General features: G+C 44.6%; 1 protein-coding gene across 3 annotated transcripts in view; it reads left to right on the plus strand.

The window, feature by feature from the left end:
- TTBK1 (tau tubulin kinase 1) overlaps positions 1–27,032 on the plus strand; it is a 102,691-nt gene that overhangs the window by 67,319 nt on the left and 8,340 nt on the right. For all 3 annotated transcript variants that reach the window (XM_076334822.1, XM_076334823.1, XM_076334824.1), the window contains one exon: positions 1,468–2,026. In XM_076334822.1, the coding sequence (XP_076190937.1) occupies positions 1,468–2,026 (559 nt within the window). The remainder of the gene's footprint in view (positions 1–1,467; positions 2,027–27,032) is intronic.

Raw genomic sequence — 27,032 nt, forward strand, 5'->3', positions numbered from 1 at the left:
AGTAGCCTGCACTAAGTATGGTGCAAATACAATCCCACTCTGCCACCCAGTCTTCTCTTTATTCTGTTTTCATCTTTTTACAACACAGACCTGACTCCCAGCACTGGGAAATTCTTCTGGCTTTCTGGACTAAATTCTTCCACTCCAGGAGTCTCTCCTCTGCTGGGGAATGGATGAAGACATTGGCTAAATCCAGAGTTTCTTTTATTTTTTTAACAACAGCTCTTTAAAATCCAGTTCTTCTTCACACACACACTATAGGTCATTTTTCATTCTTACTTTGCATACTTAGTGTTCCCTATTCACAATAATATATTTTAAGACTTTAACAAATACAGCCTTGCTTCTTTCCAATCCATCAGATGGCTTTTGCTGAGATATTTGTTTTTGCTCACAACTTTCTCTACATCAACCTTCACCTCCTTCTCTAATTGCCCCTTCTTCATCAAAAATTTTTCATTTTTGCTTGTAATTCTTTCCATCTCAGCTCTGACCTTCCACTGTATTAAAAATACCCAGTTTTGCTTAGCAACCCTCACCCAATGGTCAGTCACTTCTCTGTTCCACCTCATGCTTTCTCACACACAGAAGGCTTTTTCCAGAACAGTCTGCAAGGCTCCTGTATGGTCCTTGTTGAAATCCTTTTGTAAAACACACTGCAGCTGTCTTTTTCTGGGCAGCAGACACTCTGGCTTTGTGCAGCAAGGTGCTAGAATCTGTGATAGGCAGAGAAGTAAAGCAAGCAGCAGGTGCAGGCCAAATGAGAAGCATGGATCATAACACTGTGGAGCAGAAAGACAGAAATGCCACTGGCTTTTCCAGCTGAGATGCCGCCAGGGCCATTGGGGCACAGGGAGCTTCCAGGGCCTTTTTGAAAGGTATTTCTGCATGGCTGCAGGAGCTGCTGCTATTTAGACTGTGAGCCACTGAACATTATACTACCCTTTGTAAAAGGATACTTGCCATATTTTCTTCCTGCTCCTCCAAAGTATTTTGGGGTCGTCTATACACAATGGGATCAAAGATTCTTGCTGTCTTCGAAGAACTCATGTGGCCGCCCTAGAGGCCTCAGTGGCCACCATAGAGATAGCACAGTGCAGCTGAAGAGGTCATAGGAGCCCAGCAGAGACACTGTTATATCAGGCAGTAGATTTAGGAGTGGTTTGGTTTTTTTTCTTTTTCACAAACCAGTAGAACTTACCAAAGGGGTGTTGTTGGGAGAAATTGGTTATCATCCTGTCATCCACAAGGAAGAGAGATGCTGAATTGGCTGTCGTACTGAAGCACTTTGGTGGGAACATCTTTATGCCATTGTAGATTCTAAAGAAATATTTTTGCTTAAGCCTGTCTTTCTGAAATGTACCAAGAAATGAGTGAGAAGGACTATACAGGTTTTCTCTCAACTCTTATCCCTAACTTTAACCACAAACCTGATGTATTTTTAATGCCTTCATGTTCTGTCTTTAGGTCTCGAATGGATTTACCTGGCTCTCCATCACGGCTTGTATGCTCCTCCCAGCCAGCCCAGATGCTGTCCATTGATACTGGCCAGGCTGACCGGCAGGCAAGTGGTAGGATGGATGTGTCTGCTTCAGTGGAACATGAAGCCCTCAGCAATGCTTTCCGCTCAGTGCCACTTGCAGAGGAGGAGGACTTTGATAGCAAGGAGTGGGTTATCATTGATAAGGAGACAGAGCTGAAGGACTTTCACCCAGGTGCTGAGCCAAGCACCTCTGGAACCACGGATGAGGAGCCTGAGGAACTAAGACCTATTGAAGAGGGTGAGGAGAGAAGGCGCTTGGGGGCAGATGCTGCAGTCAGGCCGAAGACACATGATGGGCGAAGTCGGGGTATGCAGCCTGTGACTGAGGAGGACAGTTCCCACAGACATGAAGGACCTTCTCAAACAGTGTCTGACAGTAAACACGAACAGCAGACAGGAAGTCCAGCCCACTCCCCCCTACATTCAGCACCAGCTATCCGACAAAGGAGACGAGAATCTGAACCTACTGGTCCTCAGAGACAGGTAAGATCCCTGGGTTTGTATCTTGTTGCCTAGCATAGCATCATCTTAGGAAACCTCAGCTGTGCTGGAGAAGTCTGTGATTCCAAGCATGGATGCTCTTGTGAAACTCTTTCTGACAATGCTTGCAAATGTTGTGAACACCTTAGAAGTGCTCGCTATAGCTAATAACATTGTCCCCTAATAACTAAGGACACACTGTTATCACGATCTTTCAGCCGTTTTGGCATAGGGACAAGAGGAGAGCACAGCTGTGGTTGTGGGTATCTTTAATCAGTTTTCTTATTGCTCTCCCACAGTGTTTTGTTAATAACCGCTTAGTTGTATGGAGGTGTTGCTAGCAAATCTTCTCCACGTAGTTTCTCAGCAGCAACAGCAGTGTATGGCAAGAGAATGCCGTCTAATCTAATCACACATCAGCACTGGGCAGGCCTGCAGCAATACGAATCATAAAATAACTCCCTGAAATTAAACTTTCTTCTAAATACCTAATAAAAAGCTCAGAGTAACCAGCACACACATCCCATCAACCTTACTTCAGTGACTGGCATTGTTGTTACCAGGTACTTACTCACAGAAATATTCTTTACCTCCTGTGTTTTTTCCAGATAGTTGTAGAGGGCTTTTTTCTTTCAGTTTTGCTTTTTCCTGTGGTCCTCTGAAGATATAAAGAAGTTCAGTTACCTCAGTGGGAGGTAATTTATTAGATTACCTGGAAAAACATGATATACTGTTAGGCTCAGAGTTCCTCTGTCATATCTAATCTTCATTTCTCGGACATTCAGAAGAAGGCTGTCCCAGACTGTTCACTGCAAGAGACAATAAAATTGTTCTCCTGAGGGCTTTTTGTATTTGTATGTTAATGAAGATCTCTCATGCACGTGGGATCCATAAGTGCAGCAAAGAGCAGGCGAGTCTTGGGTCACGGACACAGGGATACCCTCCTACGGCAGGCGTTCATGCAGTCTGCTTGTTCCCCTCTGGAAGATGGTAACTCCATCTCCCATTCCCTCTTGAGCTTATTCTCTAAGGGAGTGTTCACTGGACTGGAGCATGTTAAAAGAACATCCTTCTGTTCAGGCCTTGCCCAGATTCTTCTCTTCTCTGGATCCCGGAGAGGTACAAGAAAAAAAGGACTGTTAGCAAAACATGAATGATACAAGAAACTATATAAAAAGAATCAGACCAAATCCTTGCCTGCCAGGCAAGGTGTTCCTTGCTAAGGTGTATGAGGCTACAGCATTTACAGGAAGGATAGAAATACTGATAGCAGGCACTTGTGGGAGTGTCCTGCTGAGCATGGAGTAGTAGCAGTACATGCTTCTCATGGAGACTGCATCCAGTTGCAAGGTTCCTAGGTGGAGGTGTTTGCTGTATAAAGCCAATATGTTGCATGCCCCAGATATCTAGAGATTGCATAGGCAAGATCGGCAGAGTTGAAGGGTCTGTGTCTGAATTTGCTGTCTGTACACTTATTAGGCTGGTCAGTGCAAGATGTACAAAATTTGCAAGACGCAAGGAACATGGCAAGAGCCAGCTGGTAAGAACCAGCTTTAAGAACCAGCAGGGACACTTCACTGACATATTTAGTGTAGCTGAAGAAGGCTGGAGGTGCCTTCTTGGCCATAGCACGTAATACTGCTATGTGAAATGACTGGGGGAGTTGGGTATGATGCAGTATGAAGGCTGCTTATCACTGCACAGTGATACTTAAAAAGCAGGCAAAAAAGGTAAATTAATGGGATTGTGGGTGATCACTGCTAATATATTAGACAGCCTCGGTTCTCCAGCAGACTGCAAAATTTTTTGCTCATATGTTCTGAAATACCCTCTAGTTACTCCTGGGCCTAGCTTTGTACGTACAGACCAACCCTGGACTTCTTTGGCTGGCCGGGATTTAGTTGTGCTTCCTTCAGATCCTTCAGTTGCCTCTGTATAAACAGCTTTGCAGTGACATTCATATTTTTCCATTTGCTGTCACAAAACCAACTGCTAACTCTGAAAGGAAAAATTACTTGGTGCCTAAAAGAAAGCAGAAGCCTGTTCTCCTTAGGTACAGCAGAGATGGAAGGACAGTTGGTTGGGACACTAGTAAGAAGTTGACCAAGAACTTAACTAATGAAAATACTGAAGGCCTCACTAGCAACGACAGATGTTTCCTGTAGCTCAGGCTTGGGCTTCCTCTGGGTTTGATTGAAGCTGTGATTAGATAGTGTGTGTGTGTCAGTAAATCTTCCTTATCTTTGAATATGAACTGAGCCTTTAAGATAGGTAAAAATGTCACTAAATGCAGAACTACCACGACTAAGGTCATAGGCCTTGTTGTACTGATTTGGGACCTCATTCTGGTGGTCAGAATCAGGAAACTGGTGATCATCCATTGGTGTCAGTAGAGTACTAACTGAGAGCAAATGGGTAATCCCTGCTGTAATGCTTTCTTCTGTTCCTCCATTCTCTGGCTCCAACATATAAGCCATTACTTGTTACTGGCAAAAAGACAGTGACCTCTGGATTATCATAGAATCACAGCATGGTTGAGGTTGAAGGGACCTCTGGAGCTCATCTAGTTCCACCCTCTGCTCCAAGATGGATCAACTAGAGCAGGTTGCTCAGGATGGTGTCCAATCAGAATATCTCTGAGGATGAAGATTCCACAACCTCTCTGGGCTACCTGTTCCAGTGTTCAATCACCCTTATGGTAAAAAAACTTTCTTACGTTTAAATGGAATTTCCTGTATTTCAATTTCTGCCCATTTCTTCTTGTCCTTTCACTGGGCACCACTAAAAAGAGTCTGGATTCATCTTCTTTTTCCCATCAATTATTTATAAATGTTGATAAGAACCCCCCTGAGCCTTCTCTTCTCCAGACTAAACAGTCCCAGCACTCTCAGCCTTTCCTCAAATGAGAGGTGCTCCAGTCCCTTCATCATTTTTGTGACCCTTCGCTAGACTATCTGTCTCCAGTATGTCCGTGTCTCTCTTCTACTGGGCAGCCCAGAAATGGAAAATGGCACTCCAGATATGGCCTCACCAGTGCTGAGTAGAGGGGAAGGACCACGTCCCTCAACCTGCTGGCAACACTCCTCCTAATGCAGCCCAGGAGGCTGTTGGCCCTTTTTACCACAAAGGCACCTTGCTGGCTTGTGTTCAGCTTAGTGTCCACCAGGACCTCCAGGTACTTCTCTGTCAAACTGCTATCCAGACAGTTGGCCCCCAGCGAGTACTGTTCCCCCCCAGGTGCAGGACTTTCCACTTCCCTTTGTTGAACTTCATGAAATTCCTTTTTGCCCATTTCACCAGCCTATCCAGGCACGTCTGAATATCAGCCCAACCCTCTGGTGTGTCAGCTACTCCTCCCAGTTTTGCATCATCTGTGAACCTGCTGAGGGTACACTCTGTCACATCATCCAGGTCATTAATGAAGTTGTTAAACAGCAGTGGCCCCAGTATCAACCCCTGGCTACGCCACTAGTGACTGGCCTGCAGCTGGACTTTGTTTCCCTAAGCACAATGCTTTGAGCCCAGCAGCTCAGCCAGTTTTCAGTCCAACTCACTGTCTACTTATCTAGCCCATGTTTCATAATTTTGTCTATGAGGATGTTATGGGAGACAGTGTCAAAAACCTTACTAAAGTCAAGGTAAACAACCTCCCACTCAGTCATCTCATCACAGAAAGCTATCAGGTTCATCAGGCATGATTTCCCCTTCATATATCCATGCTGACCGCTCTCAGTCACCACCTTCTGCTTCATATCTTTGGAAATGGCTTACTGGAGGATTTGCTCTATGCCCTTTCCAGGCTGACCAGCCTGTAGTTCCCCGAGTTATCCTCATTTAGAGCTCAGATGTCTGTTCAAACGTATGAAGCTGTTGGAAGAAAGATATTGTAGTGCAAGTGTGAGGGATGGTGGTGTCCTTGTGAAACTGTGTGGGTGTAAGAGGGAGCACAGTATGAACAAATGCTGCTGTGGGGAAAGTCAGGTACAGAGGAGGCTCTGAACTGCCTGGGGGAATTTCTGACCCAAAAATTCTCACATATTAGATATCTCCCAGTTTCAGCTGGCAAGGAGACAGCTGCAGTGGAGCATAGACCTCATGGGAAGCCCTGGTGTAGAGGGAGAACAGGTCTGTCATGAAACTATGTCCTGTTCAAGCCCTTCTGTCTGTGCACTGCTCAGTGCAGCACTGAGCACCCAGCAAGCTGTTTAATAGAGCTTTTAGGGTTTACTTTAATGTATGCATTTCAGGAATGTAGTAATAAATTTCTGCTTATTTTTATGCACTAATGTGCAGATAAAGCTATAGAAATAGCCAAAAATGAGTGGGAAAAAAGATTGAACCTGCACTTCTGTTTACATATTAATCCTCACATAGGATTGCTGTTATTGTTGGAAATCATTTATATCCACACCTAGCAATATAATTTAAAAATCTGTCAAGCTCTTAAATATGCTGAGTAAATTCACTGACACTTGACAGAGATGGCAACTTACTGCTGCCCTCTGCATTGGAAAGAAATACAAATGTTCATACGTTTATGAGTTTTTGCAATTTTTCTGACTGTAGGTCTGTGTTCATAGGTATTTCTTGACTCTGAATATCCCTCACTGCTAGTGCAATTGGCATTGTACAAAATGTTTTGAGTCTTGCCTGCCTAAAACATGCCTGTCCAAATGATGTCTCATCTGAAAAACACAAGAAAAAAGTGAAGCAATAGTGGGAGATCATATTAACTCTTCCTTACCTATTCTTGGATATATTCTGCAGAGTTCAGAGAGCAGTTACAATGGGTCTTACAGTCCCATCTCCCAGAGCCAAGAGTTCATCTTTTAGAAAAGGTCCCAACGTGAAGAGGCACTGGTGTATTTCCTCACCAACTTAGCTGTGTAGTTAGAATCACTCTTAAAAAAATCTCCCTTGGTGCTGTATTAGGCCTCTTTTCTCCCACAGCCAGCCTTCCACAGCTAGGAGAATGCCACAAATGGACTTATTTAAAGTTGTCCATATCTTAACCCTGAGAGGGCAGCAGCTGTGGAGCTTATGAGCCCTTCCCAGCCATACCCCACCATTGGCATCTTTGCTGAGAGATCACGCAAGGATGCTGAGCATGAGGACCTGTGTTGGTAATACCATGGGTAAGACAGGAGGCAGTCAGAAGCACATTGCACAGGCTGCCTGGGCCAGCTTCACCTGGGACTCCAACTTTACCTATAATCACTGGTTTTCTTCTGTAAAAAACTGTGCTGAGACCCTTACTGAGCCAAGAAAATATTCTCTGTTCCAGTCCTGAGCCCACGGGTGCCCCCATGCTCCTGAACTTCATCATTGCCACATCTGAGGGATGCTATATTTGTGACGTTGCCTGATACCCTTGGGAGCAGCATAGCTGGTCAGGGGACGAGCCCTTCAGCAACCCCAGTATGCTGTTCTCTTCCTCCATTCATTTGAGTTGGCAATGATTATTCCTCGGAAAGGGACACAGAGACACAGGAGAGGGCTGCCTCACAACAAGGACAGGGCTCTAGCGTTTTGGGTGATCTGTACTGCCTCTCTGGTTCACGTGGTGTAGAGCCCTGGGTTGCCCCGGGTCTGTTACCTGGAGGAACTCTGTTTGATTTGCACTGAGGACTGAAAGCTGAGCAGGGCTTTCTCTGGGTTATATTTTGGGCCCAGTGGCCTCTGTGGCCCCAGACCCTGGAGCAGTGATGAGGGAAACCCTTGTCACTCCCAGAGTGCCTATAGACAGCAGGAGGAGAGGACAGAAACTACAACTTCACTGGCTCTGAGGCAGAAAGAAGAAAAGCTGGGCTGAAATAATTGAGCAACAGGTAGAAGCAAAACACAGCTCTCAGGTTTATAACCCTGGGCAGAAGAGGTAGGCTGGGGGAAGAAGGCGGCAGGAAAAATGAGATATGGAAAGGTGCTATGTGCCTTGGTTTCCTTTCCCTTCTACAGCATGGTCTGTGGGGTGCTCTGAGGGGACCCGAGGGACCATTTCTCAGTGGTGAGAAATGGGCATTTGCAGAAGAGGGGCAGACTCTCATTGCCCTTCACTCGGTGTAATTCCCATTGAGCTGCACTTGGTGCCTGTTGTAGATGATGCAAATCTTTGACATTCAGCTCCTCCGGCTTCCCTCCACATGAGAAGAGCTTGCCAGCTGATGGAGAAGGATGTAGATGTAGAGTTGGCCTCTGTCCCTTACGGTCTTTAGATTCAGGGTCTCTGTCCATCCATGTGTTAGGAATAAAGGATCGGCAAAAGGGTGATACTATAAGAGAAGTAATGCTCACTTATGCTTATTATATATATACAGATCATAACAATCAAAACCTTAAGCTCAGTAGAAATTCCTAATTACATTTTATATCTTTGAAATATATTGAGCTATATCAATATCACATTTTTCTGGGACTTCACATGAGAGGTGTCATACTACTCCTGTCCAAAAAGAGCAGAATAGGTCTGATGGAAGGTGGTCCAGCCTGATTGCTAACAAGGGCAAAGAGATAAAAAGGGGCAGCACCTCTAGCATTGACTGTGTAATTTAAGCATTAGAGCATCAGTGAAGAAAAGTGGCGTGTCTGTAACCTCAGCTTCAGCCAGAAGGCAGCCATACCTAAGTGCGCTTGCTGGTGGGGTGTTGCAATTTCCCCCTTTATGGCTTGGACAAGGTCCTTGGTTCTGTGCTGTAAAGGAGGTCCATCGGGGTGGTTGGAGTGATCCTTTTTGATCTGAGAAGTCTTTACCATGTTGGGATGATATATACATTGGAAATCATACAATATGCTGAGCCCAAACATAGAGCAAAAAGTAATAATAAGAATTCCAGTATACTTAGTTGTGCAGCCTACAAATAGTACACCCAGGACTGAATCTACGCAAAGAAGAGATGGTTGTCTTTATGAGAAATTAGAGCTGCTGTCTGAAATTTCTTTGTCTCTCTCAAATACTCTGTATGACAGCATTACATTATTATTTTCTGAGAGTCTGATCTATGCAGTGACATGCAGTACATTTAGGACTGTGAATAATTGCTTTTCACATTTAATGCCCACCACAAGCTGAGTAGTTCTCAGGTGCTTATGAAGATAAGATACCTGCCTCAAAGCATGGCAAAGATATTGAAGGTGACAGAAAAGAGATGAGACTGGATGAAGTTCAGCTCTTTTTCTCATATCATTTGCAAGGGCAACATCTCTAGTAAGGTAAGGAGAGCAATGTTGGCTTAAGAAAATACAATATTGCCTTTTCACATTTCCCAATTACATTTTGAAACCGGCAGAGGCTTCCTGAAAAGAAATGCAGCACAAGGAAGGGAATGGATTTGAAAGGAAAAATGTAATTCCAGGAAAAATGGTCTGGTTTTGGAAATTGAGGTTGCTGACCTCTGTGAAAGCACTAGTTTCATAGCAGAAGTAGAAAGGGGAGGAAGGGCTTAGCATTTTCAGGGTGAAGAATCTGAAGTCACTCCCATAATGCCTCTCTCTTCCATTCAGTGCGTAAAGGGAAGGTAGGGACTGCAATCTCATCCTGGCACAAGCTGTCCTCTGTGAGTATACTTTCCTCCCTCTCCTGGCCATCCCAGGATCACAGAAGCAGAAAAGGGACCTAAGAGTGCATCTTCTCCTCATGTCCTCCCGTGGCTCTGTGTTTTGAATTTCTCACTGAAAGGAGAATTATACTCTGCCTGCCTTTCCAGCTGCTGCCTGTCCTCCGCTTACCAAAACTGGAAGCATTAACACTCCCCCTGCAGGTACTCAGTATAAAAGTGTATCGGGAGGCCAGCAGTGTAAGTGTGAGAAAAGGAAAGCCCACTAACAGCCCCCAAAGTTGCCTTTGCAAATCCCTGGAGCGAGTTTTAATAACACTTATCAAAAGAGCCCTTGAGAATCCCTCGCTTTTAAATATATATAATCATTTTAGCACCAGATGTTTCACCTTTTCTCATACACATGGTTTCCAAGTGTGTTTAGAGTTTGACTGTTACCTATATGCAAGATGTATGAATAGCCTAATGACATGTCAAGATGAGTGATGCCAGAGGAACAGAGAGGTGAGGCGTGTGGCCTGAAGAGCCAGAGGAGGGGACTGACGTAGCAGAGCCTGACACTGCTGGTGTCGCTCATGTCCGCGTGTGGCTGGGGAGAGCATGGCAGGCCCTCTGTAATGGCAGGCTGCTGTGGTGCCCGTAGGATCCCCGGGAATTTATAGACACAGAGCAGTAAGTAAGCCCTGCGTAGAGCAAAAGCATTTTTCATCCGCCAGCGAAGATGTCTGCAGCATGCGCATCACAAACCAGGGGCGAGTCAAGTCTTTGCCTGACACCTTTTCCTCCACTCTTCTTGGTCTTTTTCAGTTGGAGGAGGACAGGCCTTCTCAGCACTCCCTCCCGAGGTACAGCCCCCTGAGAAGACTGGCGTCCTCCGTTTTCTCCTCCTCAACCCTGGAGACAGAACACTACCCTCACGTTGGTGGCACTTTCATACAGCGCAGCCGTTCAGCGGAGAGCAGTCCCGTGCGCATGCCCCACCGCAGGCACATGCCCCTCACGGCAGGAAACCACAGACTCATGCCTTCCGTCCTCCGCATTTCCAGGTCCCAGCTCCAGCAGGTGTGGGCCCGCTTCACACACAAAACATAGCCTGTTCAGGGAAGCAGCAGCCTCCATAATGCAATAATAGATCCCACCTGCCCACAATGTGTCACCACTTAATGCAATATTGAATCCCAGACAACACTGGCCTAAGGTACTGTAACTTCCAAAGCCCCTGCAACCAGACCCCACAGAGACTGAAAACATCTGCCTTTCTAAACCTCCCAGCAACCTGGGCGAAGGGCAGCAGCATGGCCGAAGATGAGAACGCAGATGGTGAACATGTGATCTATGAAAGAGGTGGATGCCAGGGCTCATCTCAGAGACTCGCTCACGTGTCCTGCCGCCTTGGGGTAGGAAGTGCAGGGCTGCCTCACTGAACACATGCAATCAAGCCACAAACAATGTCAAATTATTGCTGGAGTGGAGAGACCGTGGAGGTATCAGCAAGCGTTACCTTCCCCAGGCAAATTGGTTCAAGCATCTTTGTTGGTATCTTACACTGGGCCAAATCTGTAGGCGGTTTTACTCCATCTAGATATAGGCAGACTTCCACTGGAAGCTCACCTGAGGCAGGACCTCAGGATTTGTCCCTCTTGTGGAGTTACGATCATGTATCTCTTTGTTGCTTTGGCTTTGGAAATCCCGTTGCTTTTATTGCGGTTTGGTTTCCATACAGTGACCATATATTTCTGTCTCTCTGGCTTTGCCTCTGTAACTTGACAGTGGACCTGTTTGTCTGCTCTCCACTCCTAAGCTGCTCCAAACCTACCTGCCTTCCCCCAGAGGCACTGACTGTCAAGAGTTGGATAGCAAGGATTTTCTTACTGATCCAGCTGTATATTACGCTGTTTCTAAATTCCAGAAATTTTAGGCACCTGCAGCTTTTCAATGGCAGAGCAGCCCTGCTTCTTGGCCTTGCTTGGAAATGCCTGTGGTAACGGATCTCACTTGAGAAATAAACTGGCCTCAGCACTTGGTGTACAGAGCCCCTGGAGCCCTTGTCTAAAACTGACTTGAATCTCAGAGGAAAAGGGAGACCAAAGTTAATTTAAATTGTCATAAGTATCCTTATTTCCCGGGTTTGTGGGGTTATATTGCCCTTCTCAGTATAGCTGCAGTGTAAAACACCAGGCTGTATGAAGACCACCTGTAGTTAAGCGAATGTAGTAACTGTCTTCTATTGAAATGAGCCTTTGGTCCGGTCTTCTGGGAGAAGAGGCAGTATGGATGTTAAGGTTAAAGAAGAAGGGGTCGTTGCTGGTGCTCAGGGCTTTAGGAAAGTGCAAGTCCAAAGTAAAATACTCTGCAGAAAGTATATAAGGACAGGATACAGACAAGAAAAGATTAGAAAGCTCAGGCAGATGTGAAAATGGCATGGGATAAGTATGGGTGTTGGAAGAAAGTTGTGACACGGAGGTATTATTGCATAGGTAGGGTGTTTCCAGTGGAGTTACAATGAACACTTCCTTCCAAATACTGATTTCTGTAGGTATATCTGCCCTGCCTGAGGCTCCCTTAATATCAGATTCACCCTTCTATAAGCAACCCAGATGGGGTGGGTGGTGCTTTCTGAAGCTCGTAGGACCTGGCCCAGTGGGTCTGCACGCTGCAGGACATGCTCAGGCAGGCTGGGGGTGTGCTGTCTCCTGCCTGCCCACAGAGCATCCTGGTGGGTGCAGGGATGGAGATGGAGGGGGCAACATGCCCTCCTTGAGAGATTCAGTGTAGGCATGACCAGTGTCTTCCCACAGTCATTCTTGAATCAGTGACATAAATTTCTTTTGATTTGCCCCAAGAACATTAGTGAACAGGACACTTTACTGCCCAGCCAAAATTTTTATCTGCAATTTGTTAATCAGTTTTATTTTTTAAAAAGGCACTGGGTATTGCCAGAAATACTTGGACTGAATTAACCAGTAGCCTAATCCTATTTGGCAGTTCTTCTCTTGTCAAGCACAGAAACCAGAAAGAGCAAGGCTTTGATTTTCTCAAAGTGACATGAGAAGGGATGATTTCCTTAAGTAGACTCTGCTCTGGTGTTATTTTTTCCGTGTTCAGTAGAGACTTTAGTAGAACAGCAGGTTCCAGAGAAAATGGAATTTGTGAAAGAAGTTGATTTAAAATCAGTAGCTCTTAATAATTTTTAATTCATAGTGTCCAAAACACTGATGTTCACTTTTCAAGGTCAATTTTAGGCATGAAAATTTCTATTGTTCTATTTTTTAAAAAACAATTTTTAGTTTTGCCAGTGAGAAAAGGGAACAAACAGGATAACTGGGTATTTATAAACTCTAACCTGCCCTTTTCAGACAAAAACAATGACTAGCTGATAAGTAGCTCCATACATAAAATTTACAAGGCAGTAATTTATCTAATGCTACTCATCATGGTAATATATATAGAACTCTTCTTGCAAAGTAAACTTGATACTGTTCTTCTTCTAAGTTCAAAAGTCTGATTGATAAAGATGGTTGATTTATATAGACTTCAGTAAGACTTTCTTCTAGTTAAAATTATTACTAAATTGAAAACCAACTAACCAAACAAAATATGTTTATATGTTGGTATCTCTTACAAGTGGGGATGTTTCTCATTAGGACTCCTGATCTCCTGCCCTTAGCTCCGCACTATTCCACGCCTTTAGTGGCTGTCAAGAAGAAGAAAGAAATCACTGAGGAGAAAATTTGCAGTGACAGAAAGATGGGTGGCTTGATAAAATAATACTGGCAGGCCAGCTCTGCAGAAAGATCTGGATCACTTGATAAGTTGCTTGCATTCAAACTAATTATTGCATTCAGCCAGGGACAAGGTCATGTTTCGATTACAAAGAATATAGGTCACACGAACAGAGTGGGAGAAACTGTGCCCTGGGAGGTGCTGTCTCCCAAAATGAGATGGGAGTTAGGGGAAATAATTAGCTGCATGTAAGTTCTCATTATGCGGCTATAGCAAAAAAAAAAAAAAAATCTTCTTTGATACATCAGCAGGAAAATGAAGATGTGAGCAGAGGGGAGATCTTTTGTAGTGGTGAGGTCACTACCAGACATCATATCCAAGTCTTGTATGGAATTTTTTAAAAAAGTTTTTCAAAACCTAGAAAAGGAGAAGTGATACAAGAATTGTTTGATTCTGTAAAACCTGCCTTGTAGAATGAGCTTGAAGAAATGCAGTCCGTCATTGAAGACAAAACTAAAAAGTGACATGCTTGCTGTTAGGAGTACCGGCCTGAAGAGAGCAAGATGGGTTTTTAATCTGCCAGGCAAAGATATGGGTCTAGGTGCTGGAAGATAAAGTAACAAAGGTCAAACTAGAAGTAAGATGCTCATTTTAAAGATATAGGTGGGTGGTAAACCGCTGAAATACATTATTAAAAGACACTGAATTCTTTGCTGTTCAGATTCTGTAAGGTGGGATATTGATTTCTAAACCAATCCTGTTAAACCATCAAATTTGGACTCTATACCAGAATAATTGGACATGTTGCTGTCACCTGGGTTTTATGGGAAGTTTTATTTCATGATCAATATGACTTTTACAGTTTAATTCTGAACAAATTAATTGGTGCTAACGGCTGGAATCCTGATGTTACAGAAGTATGCAAAGAGTTTTAAAAATAGTCAATTTGCAGATTTTTTTAACATCATCTAATGCTGTAATAATTACTATGGAATCCACATATTGTTGAGGAACAGTTGGCAAATTAAAGAAATGTGAAAATAGCTCTCTTTTTATATATATGGAAATGTAATAAATTAATATTAAAACTAGTTACAGTGCAATTCTAAAAAACCTCTGTAGATTACATTTATATTGCATTTATTTATTGTGTTTCATTTATAATGACTGCAATTATAAATGTAAATATGTCCAAAATCAGTTGTCAAAAAAAAAAAAACCAACTAGAAAGCTCAAAGAAAGTGGCAAGCAGCCATTTCCCGTTGAAGGCTGCGCTTTCATGGTCAAGTTAGGGGAACAGAAGTGTCGGTTCTCTAAGAGGTACCCTCCTACCCCCACCCCATCCCATCCCGCCCTTTCCGCCCTTTCCCCTGTGCCAGTGCTGGTCTTCATGTGGCTGCGTGGACCTGCACGGGGAGAAGGAAAGTTGTTTTCAGCTTTGGTTCACTGTCCTTTTGCACAACTGACAGCACTGGCAAGCCAGGGCCAGCAGGGAAAAAAACAACTGATGGAGGGCTGCCAACATGAAAAGCGATCGTGGGGCTATGGGCTGAAAAGTTAGTTGCCCTAGTTATTTTTCCTTTTATGTTTTATAAGGTTCCTTAAATTCTTCCACTGGGGTAAGTCAGTGTAAATCAATACTAGTGAAATAAAATTCCCTTTCAGCATCAGACTCTTAGGCAAATTGTGTTCATCAGAAGGGTCCAAGAACAGGGTTTGCATCCTGAAAGAGATGTTCTTGTTTTTACTTCCCATTGTACGTAGCACTTGTTCTCCTTGGAATCCAAAGTGGGGATTGAAATGAGCATTTGGCACTCCTTTACAATACAGAGACCATTAGCATCAGAAGGACAGGTAGCTGTTGCTAGGATCTCATGCTCTGCGTCAGTGAGCAAATGCACATCAATTGTATACACATACAAAAGCCATCTTTTTATATCTTGGTCTCTTGGCTCCTTTCACTTTCTTTCTATGCAGAATGGGAGATGTTTCCAGTTTATCACTCTCTCCCCAGCCTCCTTCCCACAGGAAGGAGCTAATGAGATGTGATTTCTGTGAAAATGTTACTGTAAATGCCTGGGTTAAGCTAGCACGAATTGGGTAAAGGTAGTTATGCCAGCACACATTCACTTTCAGTGGAGAAGGTTTTGGTGGGAGGGGGCTGGCCAAAAATAAGCTATACCGACAAAGGTGCAATTTTGCAGATGCCAGTGCATCTGCATTAGGAGCATCCTGTTGATATATCCATGTTGACAAAGTCCCTGGTGTGACCCTGACTTTGTGCGCCATTCCCATACTTTTTTGCCAGTGTTGAGGGGCAGGTAAGTGGAAGGGTTATGTTGCATCACCTCTTTCACTGTTTAAAGTCTCTTTTGTTACAGTGATGACAGAACGTAAGACAGAAATGCCCCGTAAGACAGCCATATGGGTGATATAATCCCATCCCTATGCTACCTCTTCATGATGAAAAGTATCATCTCTTGCACGTCCACTCCTTCTCTTTGTTGTGGGTCTGAACCTGGACATTGTGGTGGTCAAGGCTGCTGCGAGACTGTTGCTCTGAAAGGGACAAACTGGTTCAAAAGTTGTATTTGTTGGGCTAAGTGTCTTTGTGGTTCCTAGAGACTTCCAACCTGGACTGATGCTTTCCGAAAAGGATGACAGATGTGGACTCCAAGACCTTTCCTTCAGCTCTTTTCCTGTAGTTCATGTGGTGATTCTTTAAGGGTCCCCAAGGACAGAGGCAGATCAGCCCACCTCTCAAATCCTGTGTCCAAATGACTTTTGAGGAATGTATAGGAAGCTGCTCTAGCTGCCTTTCAGTTACTAGGTACTCAGCTGAAGGTGAGAGTTTGAGCGCACCTTCTCCCTTCCAGTGCTGGGAGGCAGCAGGCACCACCTGAGCTGTGAAGGATGTTGGCAGTTGCCACCTCCCCAGCCCAGGATGAAGAAGCTGTACTTGGACAGTTGGCCTCCAGACTGGATTGAGATGCGGCAGCTCACTCCAGGACTGGCTGATGTTCTCCTCTGGGATCTCGTCCATTGCTCCATAAGCAGAGATACTGCTGCTCAGCTGCCACCCAGTTAGCTTACATTTAAATCTGAATCTGGATGCAAGAACAACAGCAGTCAGCTGTAGCCCCGAGCTGTTGGTAGGCTTCACATACAATGTGATGAGGAGGCAGAACCCCCTCATCTTCACCTCACTGCTTGAGAAGCTCTCTTAGATCTAGTTGCCTCTTTGTTCCCCTTTGCCTATCCTGTCTCTTCCCCATATGACAAAACTCTTGTACTCCACCCTGGTTGCCAGTGAGTGTCCCACTCCACACATTCACCTGCCCCCATGGTTTACCTCCATTGCCATTTGTGGTATCTCATCCCTCGCATCCTTATTGCATCCCTGGGTACCTGCACTACCTCCTGCCTTTGCTGTTCCCCCAAGAATATGCAAGGCTTGCCTCCTGCACCAGTTTCCTACGCATTGCATATCTCATGTGGCACCACACAATCCCTGTAGCACTTTGATCAGCCTCTTGCCTTCCCTCCCTCTGATTTCCTTGGAGGAAACAGTGAAAAATGGCACATTTTGGCACTTGGAGCAGTCTCAGCTCTACATGGAGTCTGTCTGAGGAATAGTGATCATGTTGTTTAAAGGCAGTTTGATTTCAAAGATGATAATGGAAGATACCCTCCATTTTCAGGACAGTTTCACGAGTTTCAGATCCTGGAATCCTCAGGACTTAGCAAACTCCCCAAAATTATTGTGTACACGAGCAGCTAAATTTAGAGAGCTGGCAATGCTCTTTCCCTTAAGACACAGCTACCATCTGTGATTGCAAACCATGTAAATAGCTGCTTAAACACCACTCCTATTGTTGTGAGCGTGTCTCTAAGTTCCATTTAAATTGGTGTCTGGTCTCTGTGAGTGAGAAAATGTCTCAACTCTGGTTGCAAATAGTACAAGCTCTTCCAACTGGATGTTTTCTGGGCTGGCAAAAATGGCTGTCCCCATTCTCCAGCCTGGGAGTTGGAGGGGATCCAAACAAAAATAGAAATGAATGGGGTATTTCAAACAGCCAGGACAGGGCAATTTTAAGTGCAACAGAGCTGACGCTTTGTTCATTAATTCTAAGCTTTAACTCACGGGTGTTTCCTCTCGTTGCCTGTCTTATCTGGAGGTATCACAGAGTGGTGGATTTTGTCCTTGAGGATTGGTGTTCTTCACTTTGGCACATATAATGACAGTTATTCCCTTATCTAGCCTGTGCCGCTGGCATTAGGCCATCAAAGTATCTTGTTGTTTTAAACAAGCTCTGTGTTTCTTCTGCGATCCCATTTGGCAGCTAGCTCTCCCCAGCTGCTTCTGCGGCAGTCAAACCTGGGTGTTATCTGAGAAGGCAGCGTGCCTTTTAGAACCAGTCAACAATCTTTTTTCCTTTTTGAGGTGAAAAAAATCAATTTTTGATACATTTTTTGCCTATAGGACTTCAGGAAGGAGGCCTATCGTTTCAAACTGATCAGCGATAATAAGCAAAGGTGTCCTCAGCAGCTTCCCTAGCCTGCTCGTGAGGCAGAGAGGTTGAGTGATTCTTCAATAGTTGGGCTGCATTTGTTTTCCAAAGGTGACTCTAAAGCCAGTTAACATACACCTTCTTTTCTAACTCCTCTAGGCTGCGAGCACTTTGAGATGAGAAACAAAACAAATGTTTGGGCCATTTCTCTGCTCTGTGCTTCAAACATTTCTTCCAAAGGGTTCGCTTGGGAGTGTTTAACTACCTCATTCGTCTTTTGTTTCAGTAGCATCGCCAGGCTTTGGTACCATCTTTATCACTGGCTACACTGCCCCGAAGTGTACGGCCTCTTCTGAGAGACTCGATAATTTGTTTTGTAGTAGAAGCCTTCTGCAGTCAGATGGGGAACCAGGGCAAACACCTCAATTTAGCCTTTCCAGAGTTTAGTCAGAAACGATACTAACAGTCACAGTACTCATACCTTCCCATGGTCTCTTAACCCAAAACATCCCCAAGTGCTTTATTTTGACGGTTGGACTCGATGATCTTAGAGGTCTTTTCCAACCTTAATGATTCTATGATTCTATGATTCTATGATTTTTCCTGTGAGTCACGTCCCTGCTGTTTGACATTGGGACCGCTGGAGGAAGTCAGCAGCAAACAAAGCCTTTTCAGAACACGTCAGGATGAGGCCAGACGTGAGAGTTTGATTGCACAGAGAGAATTTCAGGAGGCAGAATATTATTTCATGATCTGGAAATTGTCAGGACGGTGGGTGAGACCTATATACCAAATATAACAAATATCATTGAGGCATTTCTTTGACTGCAAATCACCAGGAACTTCACGTGCTCTCTCATGTAAAAATGCACTATTTGAATCTGGTGCTGTGATCCTATGTAAATAAATTAAGGCAAGAAAATAAAACCATTGCTAGTTTAGTCCTGTATTGTAAAATAGCTCAACAATAGGATGCACTGTGAGACTGAAGATCAGAAAGCGTGGAAAGATGTGTTCAGTCCTTTTCCTGTTTTCTAATGTCCTTCCCTCTCACACCTCCATCAGTTAATCTTACATGACGTGTATATGTGGAACTTTTACGTGCTTGGCAGCGGACAAGATTATTCTTGAAAATATAAGGAGATTTTCTACTGCTCATCTGGAGGGATTGGTGACAGATACCCACTGTGTTTGTTCAGTGGGTCTAGCATCTCTTCCTTAGGCTACGTGGAGTCTCTGTGGTATCCAGCCACATCTGTATTACAGCCACATAATACTGCATCAATGACCTAATTTATTTTTATTGTAAACTGCTGGGTTAGATGAATGACACATCTTATTAATGGTTGTCAGTGGAGATTTATTCACGCCTCTCTCGGAACTTTACCTGGAGCTGAGACCATCTTGCGACTTTCACATTGGATAAGAAAGGGCTCTTTTATCCCAATCTATTCAAAAGGGAAGCTTTTATTTTTATTTTTCCTTTTCTGTTTTTCCTTTGGTGACAAATGGGAAAGAAATATTTGGAGATAGCTATTGTATATTTGTCTAGCTCTGCTTGGCAGTAACAGATGGGCTTCAGGAGGCTAGCTGAAGAAAATAAAATTGCATTTCCTAGCAGACAATGTCTGAAGCCTTGAAAATCATGGATGATTTGCAAATCCCTGAACTCCTGTTAGTGTTTATAGTGAATAAATTGCCCCAGATATTTCTCAGCTGGAGAACATGGGGTGCTTTTCTTCTTGACATGCTTTCCCTGTAGTTGCCAGCCCTCCCCAGAGTGACTGGAGGAGACGACAGTTTCTGGAGAGGCTGACCAAAGTAAGCCAGATGTGCTTCCTGATTTCACTCTTGTCCCCGGGGTGATGTTGGGATGCTTTTTGCTGGAGCTTCCATTTCTGATTGTATGTATGTTTATATGTGTTCATGACCCACACGTGCAGTGTGAATGGCCACGCATGGTCATGCCTTACAGAAGCGTTTCTGTGCCGGTAATGGGCCACCTTGCACACATCCAAGTGCTCAAAAGGCTGTTGCAAAGAACGGATCTCAGTCAGTTGCAGAAAGTGTCCTCGTGGTGTGTGGTTCAGATGGCACACCTGGTCTCCTTTGCACATTGCAGATCTGATTTCGGCATCCTGGCCCAGCCCAGTTTTCTTAGTTCAGTGTCTTGTAGCATACATATCCCTCCATTCGCCATTGGCTGGTGGCAGAGTATTCTGGCGATAGGAACAGTGCTGCCACTCGGGATGTAATTTATTAGTATGCAAACTCCTATTTTGGGTAATGTTAAAACATTAAATAAAATGTGTAAAGGCTGATCATTGCGGTACTACCTTCCTTTTTGTTAGATTTTTACACCATGTGTTTTGTGTTTGGGTCACTATAACACACAGGCCTGCATTTGCAGTTCCATGGGACAGCGCAAAGGTTAATGTCTGGGAAATGTTTCTAAGTATTATTTGATGTATTGCAACTCCTTTGTATTACACCTGCCATTGAAAGAATGATGTTACAATGAATGTACATTTTAAACAAGCTGCTAACCATGTAACCTGGGGATTGGAAGTGATCCCCATTTTACATTCACTTGCATGTCTTTTAGTGTTTGAAAAGAAAATTGCTTTATGTTTGGAGGTTTTATTTTTTCATATGCAAAGTGTTTCAAGTCGGTTACCTCATCTAGTGCACTTGCCTCGTAAGAATCGCCAGGGCTTCCTCCAACAAGTTTGTCAGTTTAATTATGAGTGCAATTAATTGATCTGGCAATGTGAAACACAGTAATGGCAAATTTCCTCTGAACAAGTCAGATGAGGATTTCCGTGGGACTCTTGCCCCTTCAGCTTGGTCCTTCCTAAAGAAAAAGCCAGATCAGGTTCTTATTCAGCAGTGCTGACTTCTGGTTATTTTTATGACTAAGGAAGATGTTTAGCTTTCAGAATCTCCTTCTTCTTTCTTGCTGCTATTAAGTTGCCTTTACAATTAGGGACTAGAACAATTTTTGGATTATCGTTCCCTTCCACTTTGCTCGCCATTTCCTGAGTCCATGAGTGATAAAAATGAGGTGGTCCCCGTGTCTGCTCAGACAGGGAGCTCTGCGTTGACTCTTGCTGGAGACACTGGTGGGTGCAGAGGTGGGAAGCTAAGTGGCAGGCGTACCACCTTTACAGAGCTATTGCTTCCGTCCAAGATGCTAGGAAAACTGGCACAAACCTAACAACATACGAAAGCACAAATAGGGAGGAGCAGAGCACTTATCCAGCATAGGACTGGACTGTCCTATTCACCTTGGTAAAAAAAAAACTAAGAGAAAGGCTGTGGAGCATTTGATGGTAAGATGCTGGAAAGAAGAACATCTCTCTGACATTTATGGTGCTGATACTTGGAACACAGAGATCCTGCAAGCAAGCGTGGCAGCTCTAAGACCCCTGCTACTTTTACCTCATCTGATGCTGGTTTGAAGAGCGAGCTGCTTCAGAAACTCAGATTCTAGTTTTTTTCCACTCAGTGTTGTCAATCCTGCCAGATCTCCCAGTCCCAAACAAGCTTAGTCTATGTTGGCAGAGGATAATGTCACTTCCAGGATATGCTAAGGTCCTGATAGAATCCAAATCAAAGCTGTTACAGGGAAGACCGGACTATGGCTCTTGCTGTCTGTGTGCCATCTGCATCTCTCAGGACTAAGGCCTCTTCCCATTCCCAATGGAACAATTAACGTCATGTTGGGAACTTGATTTCTGCTTCTCGGACTTTCCAGCTCCCATGAAGAATCTCAGGGACCAGCATATCCTTCCTTTGCATTACCTTGTGTCACCTGTTAGACTTCTGTTGCTGCTAAGCAGGAGAGAGTCCAAACCATATTTAACCGACTGCTATTCAAGTAGGAGGTGAATGTGGGTTTCTGTAGTCATTCCTACTGAGAGGAGACAAAAGCTGTAGGTAACCTGTTGTGCTTCCTGGTTTGCTTGAGAAACTTCATCTTCTGGGACTGGAGTTTGCTTGAAGCAGTGGATCTCAGGAAAGTCCCCTTCAAGCAGGTCTCTGGCATTAGGAGGCACAGCAGAAGGGCTTCCTCACGTTGCCAGAAGTCCTCATCGATTGCTAGGGACAGAAGGTTTGAAGAAGCTGTGGAAGTTCATCTCAGGGGGAGGGCAGCAGGGAGATGGAGGGGAAGCAGCCTGCTGTAGCTTTAAAGGCGGTACTGAGTAGGGATCCATTTGGAAGGACGTAGTTGACTAAAGGGATCCAAAGCTTGTTTTCCTTGAGTCTTTTTATTCTTCCTGTATCTAATCCCTTTAGAGCCTAAGGTCAACCCCTTTTTGTACTGCAATAACACTGTAATATATGCTTGCACTAATTCTTCTGGCACACCGAGCATGCAAGACCAATTTTTCAGAAGAAAAACACTGTATTATTGTGTATATAGAAATACTGAGAGAGAATTTGAATTCTGTCTCCTGTATAAAAGCATGCATTGATTACCTGTATGTAGACCATGCTGTAAATGCTGCAGAGTACTGTAAAATCCTACACTTGAAACCACAATGAACAGGCAATGTCATCAAAAACAAACAAAACAGAAGCTGTGCAATGGATTTTGTGCCTTTTTTAAATCCATGTATGTTAATCCAGACAATCGGAAAAAAAAAAGAAAAAAAAAGCTTGTATACTACCAAAACCTTATTAAAGAATCAAAGGCAGCACCTTGGTGATGGCTGGGTTTTTTGTTTGCTTTCTTGCTTTGTTTTTCTACTCCCTTTGCTTTCCAGCTCTGGGAGGGTGTCCCCTGCTCATCCTTGTGTACATGGGAGCACCAGGCAGAGAGATGAAGGAGCTCTGGTAGAACAGTGAGAGTTTAATTATCGTTTACTAATGTGATCACTGAAAACTTGCAGTTAAGACAGATCTGGGAACAGAAACAAAGTTCCATGACTGTTGGAGATGTGTTTCATGTACTTTGGGAAGGCCACACTGTGAGTTCAATTTATGTAAATTTGGGCTGGTACCAATTTCACTGACTTGAACCCAGTCATATCACAGCAGCAGGTTACAACTAGCCCCAACTTATGTAAGTTTTTAGAGCTCTGCCTTGATGGTTAGCAGCATCCAAACTGGCTAAACTTAAACTAGTACAATTCAGCACCTATGAACACAGCAGAAACAGTTTATCACATTTCTCTTGGTTTCCTACATGGGCATCCCCCTAGCTGGCAGCGCAGTGCGCATAGCGTGGGTGGATGGCTGTCTCCCATCAGACATTTGACAAGGTGTTTAAGAACATCTGGTAAACGTTCAGCCCCTCCACCCCCTAAAAACCCAGGGAGATGGATGTCCTGCAAGTGGCTGTCCTGCAAGTAATGTACTCCTGCCTGGGCTGCTCAGTGGATCCGACCATCCTTGCCTTTCATCATGACTCCTACTTGAAAACAGTCTCTGCTGTAGAGCGGCTTGGGGCTCAGCCCCAACTGCTGTTGGTCTGTCTGGGATCAGGTTGGAAGAGGAAACACGGCAATAGACCCTGTCTGCGTGTACAGTTACTAACTCAGTGTTCTTCTGAAAGTGGCTGGAGAGGGAGGCTGCAGGCAACACGTGCATGCAGAGGCTCTGGTACCTGTGGAAAGGGTGGTGGAAACTTTGCCCCTTGCATGAGAAGCACAAGACCTCAGCTCCTCAAAGGCAGAGAGCAGTTTGTGCGGGCAGGTGATGGTCTGGGAGGAAGAGCTAGGATTAGGCTGTGGTCTGACTTACAGGGTTGTACGGTGTGTGAGTCCCTTTTTTCCCCTGGGAATTGTACGGAGGGTCAGGATTCTTCTGAGTCTGCCTCTAGCGGTGTGCAAAGCCCGTCTGCTCCATGATGAACGCCTCAAAGTGTGTTTTGGTTTGCCTCCGTAAGGCTGTTGGTATGTGGCAGATGTGTATGTCTGTCAAACACTGCAGAAGGACGCACTGATGCCATAGTGGTAACCACGGTCTGAGACAGGTTTAGAGCATGGTCTGAAACAAAATGGTAGATCGAAGAGATGTGGCATTTCCTGGTTTTATGTTAGGCAAATATTGTGATATTTTTCCTGTACCTGGTGGTTTTTTTTCCCACAAATTATTGCATTTAAAATGTTTAAAACCAAGATATGGGAGAGAAAAAAAAAAAAAAAAAAATCCCAAATTCTACAGTCTAAGGGAAAATTGATTAGGCTCACGCGGGAAACTGTTCCCTTTCCCCCACGTCGGTGCAGAGCTGCTCAGGAGAGCAGGCTTTTCTGGTGGACACCAGGCCCGCTCTGTGCCACGCCACAGACTGCTCTGCTGCGGGGGCATATACAGGCAAGCTGTAGGGTCTCTGCTCTATGCCCTCATGAGTCATGAGGTCACCAGAAAGCCATACAGGCAGAGCAGGTACTGTCATCACTCTCCATTGCTGTAGGGACCTGGGCAGAGCGTGCGTGGCTTGGCATGGGCCAGGACATGAGCACGTTAATGAGCTGGATGCCAGTACTGCTCCTGAACCCACCAGCGTGAGTCTGCTCCGTGCTGCTGTCTGAGAAGAACACATCTGTCTACATTCCTGGTTACAAGGGGACCTGGGAACTTCTAACGCATGGTTGTAAACTTGCTGTAGCAAAGTGGAGACTGCGTCTTTGCTGATTTTTGCAGTGTTTGCAGCATCGCTGGGATGTAGGAACTTTACTGCTGCCCATATTGGGTGATGTAAGTCTCCTCTGAGGATGTCCCAGTGCCAATGATTCTGCTAATTTGAAACCCCACCAGTTTACAGTAAAGACAAACCCTCAGACTCCACTTAGCTGTTCAGGAGCACAGGGGCAGAGATGGACTTGAAGGGGCTGGTTTCTGCCTCTGTCAAATATGAGCAGGTAGATCTTTTTCTCTCCTGACTCTCCTTCCTTTCTGTATTCGTGGCCTCTGTGCAAAGCAGGGATATTTATTGCTTTCCAAATACATATTGTTACCCAAAGTAGTTACTAGCCAAATTGAATTTAAATGCAGTCAAGTTTTATGGAGAGACAGAGTGTTAAAGAGGTGAAATGTGCAGACTTTGTGGGGAACACACGCTCAGACACATATACTGCCATATGCATTCCTGGACAATTGACTGACAAGTCAAAAGAGAGTCAGGAGTGAAGATCTGAGCCCAAGCAGGTAGGAAAAAATGGTTCACTGTCCAAGGACAGGCAATGTGTCTTCTGAGAAAGTGAGGAGCACAGGCAGAGAGCAGAGCTTGCTGGAGGTGAAGGAAGTCCTTTTGACTCAGATTCGGCCAGCTCCAGTGTAGCTCTGCTCACTCACAGTCTTGGTAGCTTTTTAAAATGGGGTGGCTGCCTCAGCTCACGGCATAGTTCCTGCTCATAGTGGAGTAAGCCTAGCAGAGGGCGGCCAAGGTGATTAGGAACTAGAAACGTATGACATGAGGAGAGGCTGAAAGGGCTGGGTTTGTTCCGCCTTAAAAAGATAAGGATTGGGGTGGGATCTTATTTCTTCCTTGAACTACCTGATGAAGGATGATGCCCGACTCTTCTCAGAGGTGCACAGTGAAAGGATGAGATGTGATGGACACAAGCTGCATGAAAGGAAAATTAGATATAGGAAACAGATAGAAAGAAAAACTTTTTCACCATGAAGAGCCTCAAACACTAGGACAGGGTCCCAAAGAGGCTGTGGGATCTCTGTCCTTGGAGATACTCAAAACTCAGCTGGACAGGGCCCGGACCAGCCAGCTCTAAGTTGGTCCTGCTTTGAGGGGTGGTTGGAGCAGAGACCTCCAGAGATTCCTTACACCTTTGTTATTCTACAATTTTAAGATACAGGCTAAGCCTCTCCACTCCCGATCTTCTGGCATCTTCCCACAGTTCCTCCCCATTGGTACAGCAGAGCAGAAAAGTTCTTCTCCAGCCTTTGGGGACTAGTCCTAGAGCAGCTGAGCGTGCTGTAGTACAAAAGACACATCATGACTGTCAAGAGAGGACACAAGCTTCTCTAGTGAGGGGTTCAAACCAGGAACACCTTGTTCAGCAGGGCGCTTGCAGCTAGCTGCTGATCACATTAACTCAACAGTGAAGACAGTCTCAGACTTTGATGCCCTAGGACAGTCTTCCTTGTTAACAGCTTCAGGTGATGATAGTAATGAAGGTAAGAAAATACGTGTTAAAATAATATTTGACTAAAGAGACATTTCAACAAAGTTTCTTTTAGTTGGGTTTGTAGGTAACTTCTGTCCTCCATATTTTTTGGCATATTTATGCTCTTTGGATTTTCTCCATGTGCACTTACAGTGGCAAAACAACCAGTCTCAGGCTGCTTTAAGGAATGCATTCTGGCAATTTTGGGGTACTGCATGCAACAGGTTAAGCAGTCCAAGTCTCCCAAAGGTAGGTAGAAGCCAAGCAATCACTGTTGTGCTTAGGGTGCAGTGTCCATGCAGGGAAATAGAAAATACGTGGGGAAAATGAAATGACAGACAGAAAGGCAGTCCATTTGCTAAATACCGCAAGGAATTTGTACAGCCAGAGGTGGAAGTATGTGGAGGGTGGAAAGGTATCTACAGCACAACTCAATGACAGCAAAGGGGGACCAGAGCAGAAGAAGAAAAGAACCGTTATTTTTATTACAGCAACATCATGCTGTCCAGCTCCGTGTCATACCTTTATTGCTTAGTGCAATCTCATCTCAGAAAAACTTCTGATGTCTTGTGCACTGCAGGACTGGATTCAGTTCTCCTTGACCAGAAGGCAGATGAGATGACACAAGTTCCTAAGAGCTGAGAGGAGATTTGAAGGTTTACATATGCAAAGAGAAACCAGCAATCCTCCAACTGTACCATCAACCACAGCATCTAGAAAATGCGGTGAAGTAGAGCAGCGGGTGAACTGTTGTTGTGGATGGGGTACTCTTTCCAGTGGGAGGCTCAGCACAGGGCAAGGTGTTGGTCAGGGCTTATTTATCAGGTCCCAGTCCCACTGGGGAAGCGCATCTGTTTGATCAGGACTCCAAGGATAGCACTGCGGGTGTATTTCTTCGGAAAACCAAATCCAGCCAACAGGCAGAATCCAATCTTAGGCTGCTGAACGGCCTAATTTCCAAGAAATGCCTGAGGAAGGAAGCCAAGTGGGTAATTTCCTTTGCAAAGAGTGGTAAGTCCCTCTTACCAGTCCAAGTTCCACATCTGTCATCCTGATACAAAAGGTAGAGTGGGTCCGGGAAAGCCCAAATCAG

Source organism: Aptenodytes patagonicus, chromosome 3 (genome assembly GCF_965638725.1).
Source record: "Aptenodytes patagonicus chromosome 3, bAptPat1.pri.cur, whole genome shotgun sequence".
NCBI classification, from domain to species: Eukaryota; Metazoa; Chordata; class Aves; order Sphenisciformes; family Spheniscidae; genus Aptenodytes; species Aptenodytes patagonicus.